General features: G+C 41.4%; 1 protein-coding gene and 1 pseudogene across 1 annotated transcript; both read left to right on the top strand.

Annotated features, from left to right (window-relative positions):
• Window positions 4126–4808, top strand: LOC102180030 (annotated as a pseudogene).
• LOC102179754 (40S ribosomal protein S4, X isoform-like) lies at window positions 10643–11488 on the top strand. The gene has a single exon (XM_005701428.3). The coding sequence runs from the start codon at window positions 10682–10684 to the stop codon at window positions 11471–11473; it is 792 nt and encodes a 263-aa protein (XP_005701485.2). The 5' UTR covers window positions 10643–10681; the 3' UTR covers window positions 11474–11488.

Genomic DNA, 11488 nt, shown 5'->3' with positions numbered 1-11488 from the left:
GCATTTATCCAGGCTGGACACAGTCCTTTAAAAGATGTCTTGTTTTTTTTTTTTTTTTTTCTGGACATATAGTCCCCTGGATATAGATTATGGGCATCTGATCTGCATCCAAAGATAGCTTACACTGCCGTGCTTCTGACCCAAGCCTAGAATATCTTCCTAACAACTCAATTAAACATTACAAGAATATGACAAGAGTGCTATTTAAAAAGTGAGTTTTAGACAGTAGATACTGATCTCAGCCAAACTAAAATTTAATATCTATTAAAACATAATTCCTTTCTTCTTAAATCACCCTCATTTGTCCCAAACGTAGCCAAGTTTAGATTAATTTGTTTGTAAAATGAGTCTGGTTAACTGATAACATAGGCCTGTAAAATTGGTCCAGGAAAGTGAGTGTCTTGATCACTAAAAACTGTACAAAGTACACCGCAAGTGAAAAACGCATTTCGAAAATATTTATTTATTTAATTTTGGCTGTGCTGGGTCTGCACTGCTGCTCGGACTCTCTATTCGCAGCAAGCAGGGGCTACTGAGGTGCACTGGCTTCTCACTGTGGTGGCTTCTCTTTTGCAGAGCACGGACTCTAGGGGGCGTGGGCTTCAGTAGTTGTGGCTTCCAGGCTTTAGAGCACTGGCTCAGTAGTTGGCTTGCATGGGCTTAGTTGCTCCACAGCATGTGGGATCTTCCTAGATCAGGGATCAAACCCACGTCTCCTGCATTGGTAAGGGGATTCTTTATTGCTGAACTCCAGCAAAGCCCATGAGTTAATTTTTTTGCAGACAAACGTTACAACAAATGTACTTACTGCCTTTGAGTAAACCTGGGTCCCATAAAAACATTGTGCTTAATAGCGATGTGTCTAAATGACATGTCTCTATTAAATAACAAGCAAACAACAAACTTTAATGCCAGATGTTAATTTAATACTGAACGTTTCTTGGGTCATACAAATTCAAAATCCATTTAGCTTCATTTCTGTTATATTTAGAAATGTTTAATTTGTAAGCACTTTTAAAAAAGACAGTTAAACAGAGCTCACCTACAAATTAACCTGAGCAATACATATATCCCAATAGAGATCTCACAGTTTCACTTTAAAACTTAGTCATAAAACAGGCACTGCAATGCAAAACTTACCAGCTAAGAGATATTTGAGGACTTCCCTGGTGGTCCAGTAACTAAGACTCCATGCTTCCAACACAGTGGGCCCAGGTTCCATTCCTGGATGGGAAACTAAATCCCACTTGCCACCGCTAAGAGTCATTGCAGCCAAATAAATAAAAAATAAGCATTTATTCTTAAAAAAAATACATAAATAACAGGTAGAATAACCTAAATTTATAGACTTGAGTTTTACCAGGGTTAGACTTAGAACATAGGAGAAAAATCCTCAAATTAAGAATGTCGACTTTCAGATCCTGTGAGCAGCACTCAGTAAAATTTCTTCCTTCTCACATACCATCTACTCTCTCCTGCACTAGCAGCAAGATCCTTTCTGTGTCTCTAGACATTGATACATTTCTATGGCAGCCTGTGCTGACTGAAAAAAAAGAAAAGATAGGACACTTGTGAGGCTTACAAGCAGAGGGGGAGAGGGTGCCACCCAGAGTAATTAGTGAGCTACAGTTTTATAATAAAAGGAGAAGTGGGGAGGGGGAGAGTGTCCTTATCTCTCTCTTCTGCTTCCTCTTCTTGAGTTGTTGTTCAGTTGCTCAAGTTGTGTCCAACTCTTTGCAACCCCACGGACTGCAGCACACCAGGCTCCCCTGTCCTTCATCATCTCCCGGAGCTTGCTCAAACTCATGTCAATTGAGTCAGTGACGCCATCCAACCATCTCATCCTCTGTCCCCTTCTCCTCCTGCCTTCAATCTTTCCAAGCATCAGGGTCTTTTCTAATGAGTCACTTCTTTGCATCACGTGGCCAAAATATTGAAGCTTCAGCTTCAGTCCTTCCAATGAATATTCCAGGTTGATCTGCTTTAGGATTGACTGGTTTGATCTCTTTGCCATCCTAGGGACTCTCAAGAGTCTTCTCCAACACCATCACTCAAAAGCATCAATTTTTCAACACTCAGCCTTCTTTATGGCCCAACTCTCACAGCTATACATGACTACTGGAAAAACCATAGCTTTGACTAGATGGACCTTGGTGAGCAAAGTAATGTCTCTGCTTTTTAATATGCTGTCTAGGTTGGTCATACTTTTTCTTCCAAGGAGCAAGTGTCTTTTAATTTCATGGCTGCAGTCACCTTCTGCAGTGATTTTGGAGCCTAAGAAAATAAAGTCTCTCACTGTTTCCACTGTTTCCCCATCTATTTGCCATACAGTGATGGGACTTCATGCCATGATCTTAGTTTTCTGAACGTTGAATTATAAGCCAGCTTTTTCACTTTTCTCTTTCACTTCAGTTCCTCTTCACTTTCTGCCACAAGGGTGTTGTTATCTGCATATCTAAGATTATTGATATTTCTCCTAGCAATCTTGATTCCAGCTGGTGCTTCATCCAGCCTGGCATTTTGCATGATGTACTCTGAAGCTAAGTTAAATAAGCAGAGTGACAATATACAGCCTTGATATACTTCTTTGTACTCCATTCCCAATTTGGAACCAGTCCATTGTTCCATGATTGGTTCTAACTGTTGCTTCCTGACCTGCATACACATTTCTAGAGAAGCAGGTAATGTGGTCTTGTATTCCCATCTCTAAGAATTTTCCAAAATTTGTTGTGATCCACATAGTCAAAGGCTCTAGCGTAGTCAGTGACACAGAAGTAGATGTTTTTCCGACATTCTCTTGCTTTGTGGATGTTAGAAATGTGATCTCTGGTTCCTCTGCCTTTTCTAATTCCTCCTTGAATGTCTGGAAGTTCTTGGTTCATGTACTGTTGAAGCCTAGCTTGGAGAATTTTGAGCATTACTTTGCTGGCATCAACACTATGAAAAGGCAAAAAGGTACGACACCGAATGATGAACTCCCCAGGTTGTTAGATGCCCACTGTGCTACTCGAGGAAAGCAGAGAAATAGATCCAAAATGTGTGAAGAGGCTGAGCCAAAGCAAAAACAACGCCCAGTTAGGGATGTTTCTGGTGATGAAAGTAAAATCTGAAGCTGTAAAGAACAATATTGTGTAGGAACCTGGAATGTTATGTCCATGAATCAAGGTAAATTGGAAGTGGTCAAACAGGAGATGGCAAGAGTGAACATCAACTTTCTAGGAATCAGTGACCTAAGATGGACCAGAATGGGTGAATTTAATTCAGATGACCATTATATTTACTACTGTGGGCAAGAATCCCTTAGAAGAAATGGAGTAGCTCTCATAGTCAACAAAAGAGTCCAAAATGCAGTACTTGGATGCAATCTCAAAAACTACAGAAGGATCTCTGTTCATTTCCAAGGCAAACCATTCAATATCACAGTAATCCAAGTCTATGCCTCAGCCACTAATTCCAAAGAAACTGAAGTTGAACGGTTCTAAGAAGACTTACAGATTTCATAGAACTAATACCAAAAAAAGATGTCCTTTTCATCACAGGGGACTGGAATGCAAAAGTAGGAAGTCAAGAGATACCTGGAGTAATAGGCAAGTTTGGCCTTGGAGTACAGAATGAAGCAGGGCAAAGCTAATGATTTTGTTAAGAGAACGCACTGGTCATAGCAAACGCCTGTCAACTACAAAGTGGCACTGACCAAGAGCAGTGCCAGTGATTGAACAACAAAGGCGTTTGCTGTCTGCCTCTATGGAGAGTGAACCCCATCCTCCTATAGCTGTTGTCCTTCAACAGCTGTGGAGTGAGGCACTCCATGATCCATGGAATCCGGTGGGATGGGTCTTTAGACAATTGGATTTTTTTTTTTAATGTTTTTAGGAACAGATTTTATGGTCTCTATCATTGCATCTCCTCCTATCTAGAGAAGCACTAAATCCCTTTATGGTGACATCATATCCTCATGACTTACAAAAAATCTTTTGTAAAATAAGTGCTTCGTGGTATTGAACTTCCCATTCACCAAAACCTTGTATATTGACCTTCCCCACTGCTGCTTTGAAGCAGTCTCTCAGAGCTATCTGAGATGCTGCCTCCTGGGTACAGTCCTCATTTTGCCCTCATTTTGTTTGGTGCCATCCTAAAATGTTCTAAGAAAGCAAAGGTTTTAGAAATTATCACTGGTATTTATGCTCACCAATCTATAAAATGCTAATATAAAAGTCAGTTCTTGGCAGTTAAGGTCTCCTCCCAGGAGAGGCAGCATGGCTCAAGCATTCGTGAACAACAAGATCCAGTCTGGGAAGGTGGTGGTGTTCATCAACCCAACCTGCCCCTACTGCAGGACTCAGGAGCTCCTCAGTCAACTGCCCTTCAAACAAGGGCTTTTGGAATTTGTTGATATCACAGCCAACGGCGACACCACTGAGATACAAGATTACTTGCAACAGCTCACAGGAGCCAGAATGGTACCTCGAGTCTTCATCGGTAAAGAGTGCATAGGTGGATGCACTGATCTAGTAAATATTCATGAAAGAGGAAAACTGTTGACATGGATAAAGCAAATTAGAGCTCTGCAATAATTACAGAGCAGATCCAGGCTGATATCCCCCTTGAAGACTGGGTGGCGTTCTGATAATGACAGCAGTTCCTGGAGGATGGACCTGGGGCAACTTTACCCAGTCACAGCAACTGTTTACTTAAAATTCGGAAATATGTTCACCTCAATAAAAAGGGACGGACACTTTGGGAAGCCAAAAACAACTTCTTTTGACTCAGCATTAAAAATGGACCAACTTGTCAAAAAAAAAAAAAAAGAGAGAGAGAGAGATAGAAAGTCAATTCTTGGTTGCTTAAGGAAAGTACAAAGTGTGTTTTCAGTAAAGAAGGTATGAGGAATGGAATTGCATTTTCTGAAGGGAAAAGAAAGTAAATCTGACTTATAGGTGGCTTTTTAGGATGGAAGAACAAAGTAATGGGTACCGAAAGTGATAAGATTTGTGAAAAGTGAACCATGAGAAGTGAGTTTTGTACATGGTTGAAAGTAAGTGTAAAATACATTTAATTAAGTTTGCCTTTTAAATAAAGTAAAACTTATTTAGGTTTGAATTTTGCTTTTCCATCTGTTGCAAACTTGAATTTAGCTTTTCTGTCTGTTAAGATGACACATTTTCTTCAGATGGTGAACTGCCTTTGATAACAGATTTAAATTTCTTTATCTCTTAAATGATCTGTTCTGAAATCTTTTATTGTTACTTTAGCTGTATGAAAAGCTATTGTTTCACAATGACATATAATCCTATCTAAGTGTGCTAAACCTTTTTGATATTTGTTGACAAAACTTCCTAAGGCATTGTAATAAAAAGTTGATTTCTAGCTAACTTTGGGATGCTTCAGAGGGCCCTGAAACACCCCAAAGAGAGATATTACCCCAGTTCAGCTCATTTTCTATACAGAATGACATGGGAAGTATTGTCAAGTGAGGAATAAGTCTCGGGTTATATTGTATGGTAAGTGTTACCGATATAGATATCATAGAAACCATACGGCGCTCCTATAATTCTGATATGTTTGGGTAAAATGTTATCAGGCATAATTCTAATTACTATCTCAAAATATTGTCATAGCACTAATCAAGTTTCTCAAAAATACTTGCTCTTCAACAAGATGTACAGAAAGGACTTTAGGATAAATACCACTTTCTGAAATGGGTACAGATTCTAATGGAAAACCTGATGACTTCACAAAGCTTAACAGAAGGACTGATGAATATGCTTGTAACTTTTATGGTTTGTATCTGAAAAACTGCTGGTTAGAATAAGTGTTTTCCAGGTGTAAGGGGAAAAAATTTTCCCCTGAAACTAATTATGACAGCAACTTGGGAAAATTATATTTTATACACAAATTGAAACATTTCTCTTTTCTCTCCACCTGAACCCTTCTGGAATGCAAAAGTAGGAAGTCAAGAAACACCTGGAGTAACAGGCAAATTTGGCCTTGGAGTACAGAATGAAACACAGCAGAGGCTAACAGAGTTCTGCCAAGAGAACACACTGGTCATAGAAAACATCCTATTCCAACAACACAAGAGAAGACTCTACACATGGACATCACCAGATGGTCAACAGCGAAATCAGATTGATTATATCCTTTGTAGCCAGTGATGGAGAAACTCTATACAGTCAGCAAAAATAAGACTGGGAGTGGACTATGGATCAGATCATGAACTCCTTATTGCCAAATTCAGACTGAAGTTGAAGAAAGTAGGGAAAACCACTAGACCATTCAGGTATGACCTAAATCAAATCCCTTATGACTATACAGTAGAAGTGAGAAATAAATTTAAGGGACTAGATCTGACAGACAGAGTGCCTGATGAACTATGGACAGGGGTTCATGACATTGTACAGGAGACAGGAATCAAGACCATCCCCAAGAAACAGAAATGCAAGAAAGCAAAATGGCTGTCTGAGGAGGCCTTAGAAATAGCTGCGGAAAGAAGAGAAGTGAAAAGCAAAGGAGAAAAGGAAAGATATACCCATTTGAATGCAGAGTTCCAAAGAATAGCAAGGAGAGATAAGAAAGCCTACTTCAGTGATCAATGCAAAGAAATAGAGGAAAACAATAGAATGGGAAAGACTAGAGATCTCTCCAAGAAAATTAGAGGTAACAAAGGAACATTTCATGCAAAGATGGGCTCAATAATGGCTGGACTTGAAGCAGTTGATCAAATGTATAGCTCGATATGTGATCAGTGATTGTAATAATGTTACTCTAGATATAGGAGTAAGTTCCCCTTCCAGATGTTCAAGCTGGGTTTAGAAAAGGCAGAGGAACCAAAGATCACAATGCCAACATCTGCTAGATCATCAAAAAAGCAAACGTTCCAGAAAGACATCTACTTCTGCTTTATTGACCATGCCAAAGCCTTTGATTGTGTGGATCACAACAGACTGAGGAAAATTCTTAAAAAGATGGGAATACCAGATCACCTGACCTGCCTCCTGAGAAATCTGTATGCAGGTCAAGAAGCAACAGTTAGAATTGGACATGGAACAACAGACTGGTTCCAAACTGGCAAAGGAGTACATCAAGGCTGTATATTGTCACCCTGCTTATTAAACTTATATTCAGAGTACCTCATGCAAAATGCAGGGCTGGAGGAAGCACAAGCTGGACTCAAGACTGCTGGGAGAAATATCAATAACCTCAGATATGCAGATGACACCACCCTTATGGCAGAAAGTGAAGAACTAAAGAGCCTCTTGATGAAAGTGAAAGAGGAGAGTTAAAAGGCTGGCTTAAAAGTCAACACTCAGAAAACGAAGATCATGGCATCCGGGCCCACCACTTCATGGCAAACAGTTGGGGAAACAATGGAAACAGTAAAAGACTTTTTTTTTTTTTTTTTTTTTTTTGAGGGTGGAGGGCTCCAAAATCACTGCAGATTGTGACTGCAGCCATGAAATGAAAAGACACTTGATCCTTGGAAGAAAAGTTATGACCAATCTATACAGCATATAAGAGAGACGATACTTTATTAAAAAGTCCATGTAGTCAAAGTTGGGGTTTTTCCAGTAGTCATGTATGTATGTGATATTTGGACTATAAAGAAAGCTGAGCACTGAAGAATTGATGCTTTTGAACTGTCATGTTGGACAAGACTCTTGAGAGTCCCTTGAGCTGCAAGATCAAATCAATCAATCCTAAAAGAAATCAGTCCTGAATATTTATTGGAAGGACTGATGATGAAGCTGAAATTTCAATACTTTGGCCACCTGATGTGAAGAACTGACTCACTGGAAAAGGCCCTGATGCTGGGAAAGAATGAAGGTGGGAGAAGGGGACGACAGAGGATGAGACGGTTGGATCGCATCACCGACATGATAGACATGAGTTTGAGTAAGCTCTGGGAGTTGGGGATGGACAGGGAGGCCTAGTGTCCTGCAGTCCATGGGGTCACAAAGTTGGACACGACTGAGTGACTGAACTGAACTGAGATATGGGAAGATGCAACAAGAAGGAATACTTTCCTGGACCATAAATAGAAGACAGGTCTGTAGATATCTTTGACTATGGAGACCTAGTCCAGTAATAGCACATTGAATGACTTGTCAGCAAAGCCTTCTTCAGAACTGGGAAGGAGCCTTCCCAGCAACGTGAGACAAAATGTTCATGAAATGCCCCCCAAAACATGATCGGATGTATAGCCACAAGAGGGCCATGTCATCTACAAATTGGCACTTACCAAGGGCATGCCAATGAGTGAACGGCAGAGGCATTTACCCTCTGCCTCCACGGAAATTGAACCCCATTCTGCTAAAGCTGTTGACTTTCAACAGCCCTGGAGGGACTTCAGAGTGGAGCGAGGCACTCTGCTCCAGGGACTCTGGTCTGTAGATAGTTGGGTGTTTTTAGGAATAGACTTCATGGTCTCAATCCTTGCACCTCCTCCTATCTAGAGAAGTACTAAATCCCTTCATGGTGACATCAGATCCTCATGACTAACAAAAAACCTTCTGTGAAATGAGTGCTTCATGGTACTGAACTGCTTCCCTGATGGCTCAGAGGTTAAAGCGTCTGCCTTCGATGCCAGAGACCCGGTTCAATCCCTGGGTCGGGAAGATCCCCTGGAGAAGGAAATGGCAATCCACTCCAGTATTTTTGCCTGGAGAATCCCATGGACAGAGAAGACTAGTAGGTCACAGTCCACGGGGTCACAGAGAGTCGGACACGACTGAGCGACTTCACCTTCACCAAAACCTTATATATTGAACTTCTCCCACTGCTGCTTTGGAGCAGTCTCTCAGAGTGCTCAGACTATTCTACTGATATGACCGTTTAGCAAATATGACCCTACTTTGGGGGGCATTTCATAACCATTTGGTCCCGTATTGCTGGCAAGGCTCATTTCCAGTTCTGAAGGTTTCTACTGATACGCCGCTCAATGTGCTATTATTGGACTAGGTCTTAATAGTCAAAGATCTCTGGACACCTGTCAGAGCTGAGATGCTGCCTCCCTGGCTGCAGTCCTCATTTTCCCCAAATAAAACTTAACTCGCAATTCTCAAGTTATACGTCTTTTTTAGTTGACACACCCTCTTCCAATAACACGAGACGACTCTACACAAGGACATCACCAGATGCTCAATACCGAAATCAGATTGATTATGTTCCTTGCAGCTGAAGATGGAGAAGAAAAATTGATCTTTATGGTTGAGCAGGTTCTTCCATCGACGTCTGGTTGACAGAGGGCTCATGCGAGAGGAGGGAGGGGGCCAAAATGGGCAGAGGAAAAGTTTGCATTTAATTTTCCTGTATTGCCTAAACTGTTGAGTTTTCATTTCATCAGTGCTCTCTCAGGAGGCAGACATCTTAGTGCATCCCACATACTCTGAATATGTGGGCAAGAGGGATCAGGAGACAGAGTGACTGAGAGAAATAGAAACGTGAAGAGAACAGAAGAGTGGGTAAGATCAGAGGGCAGTGTGGAGGACGGGTGTTTTGCAAAGAGATGGTAAGAATGAAAGAATAAAGAGTGAAAGTAGCAGATGGTAAAAAACAAAGTGAAAGAAAGTTGGGATCTCTTGGGACATGAAGGAGTAAAGACAGAATAGGAGAGGAGCTCCTGACCAGTATGAAAAGGGGTTAGTCTCTTAGTTGTGTCTGACTTTTTGTGATTCCCATAGACTGTCGTCCACTAGGCTCAGCTGTCCTTGGAATTCTCCAAGCGAGAATACTTGAGTGGGTTGCCATTTCCTGCTCCAGGGCTGATCAGTATAGTGAGGGTATAAAAGGGTGGAAGACATGACTTAGGGAGAGACTTGATGCTGGGAGAGAAGGGCTGGAGTGGGGACAAAGTGAGCAGAGGAAGAGACGGTGGAAAGGTAGTTCGGCCACCAGAGGCAGGGCAGAGTGGGGATGAAGGGCGTGTCATGGATTCAATGGTGGAGGACTGAAAGAGAGGGACACAAGGAAAACAGGTCAGAAAGGTTGAGGGGGAACAATGTGCAGAGAGGCAGGACAGCAGAGGGGACCAGAGAGACAAACCGAAAGGGAAAGACATGGAAGTGAGGGGGTGGAGATCTGGACCCAGATGAGTGCTGAGCTGTTTGCTTATGCATGATTAAGTTGTGATGTATTCGATTTGTGGCTTTGGACTCCAAAAAATACTTTTTAAAATTATTCTGATAAGGATGAGAATTGAAAAAGTCCTGTCTGTATATGTGCATCTCGTAATTATTTGTATCACAATAGAGCTTCCATCTGCCATCCTGTTCAGCCCAGGGGACAGTGACTTGACTCAGACAGCTGTGGCTCACCCCTTCTGTTTCCTGGTGTGGAGTAGAGGACGAGGAGACTGGTGGAGCCAGAAATGACATCTGTCACAATGCGGTGCCTCTCTGAAGGAATGTTAAAGGTGCTTTTATTCCTTGTGGTGATGGTTTTGCTTTTTGCTTTACATTGAATTGGTTTCTATGAAGAATTATTCTGAAATGTACTTTGCTGGCTTCCTATAATCCACTCATATTCTTATGCTATATTCTAAAAGCTTTTAAAATATTTGGTGATGCTGGGTCTTAGTTGTAGCATGTGGGATCTTAGCCACTGGACCACTAGGATAGAAGGACCATGACACCAGACTTTTTTAAAAATTAAAAACATTCCTCTTTTCGTGCCTAGCACAGCCATGGCTCAGGGTCCCAAGAAGCACCTGAAATGCGTAGCAGCTCTAAAACATTGGATGCTGGATAAACTGACTGGTGTGTTTGCCCCTAGTCCATCTACCAGCCCCCACAAGCTAAGGGAATGTCTCCCCCTAATCATTTTCCTAAGCAATAGACTTAAGTATGCCCTAACTGGAGATGAAGTAAAGAAGAGTTGCATGCAGGGTTTCATTAATATCGATGGCAAAGTCTGCACAGATATAAACTACCCTGCTGGTTTTATGGATGTCATCAGCACTGATAAGACTGGAGAGAATTTTCGTTTGATCTATGACACCAAGGTTCGCTTTGCCGTTCATCGTATTACACCTGAGGAGGCCAAGTATAAATTGTGCAAAGTAAGAAAGATATTTATGGGGACAAAAGGAATCCCTCATCTGGTAAGCCATGATGCTCGTACCATCCATTACCATGATCCCCTCATCAAGCTGAATGATACAATTCAGATTGACTTGGAGACTGGCAAGATTACTGATTTCATCAAATTTGACACTGGTAACCTGTGCATGGTGACTGGAGGTGCTAACCTGCAAAGAATTGGTGTGATTACAAACCGGGAGAGACATCCAAGTTCTTTTGATGTAGTTCATGTGAAAGATGCAAACGGCAACAGATTTGCCACATGGTTCTCTAACATTTTCGTTATTGGCAAAGGCAACAAACCATGGATCTCTCTTCCCCATGGAAAGGGTATTCGCCTTACCATTGCTGAGGAGAGAGATAAGAGATTGGCACCCAAACAGAGCAGTGGATAAAATGATCTCTATGTG

Source organism: Capra hircus, chromosome 18, assembly GCF_001704415.2.
Source record: "Capra hircus breed San Clemente chromosome 18, ASM170441v1, whole genome shotgun sequence".
NCBI classification, from domain to species: domain Eukaryota; kingdom Metazoa; phylum Chordata; class Mammalia; order Artiodactyla; family Bovidae; genus Capra; species Capra hircus.
The sequence above is the reverse complement of the archived record's forward strand: the minus strand, read 5'-3'. Positions and strand labels throughout refer to the sequence as shown.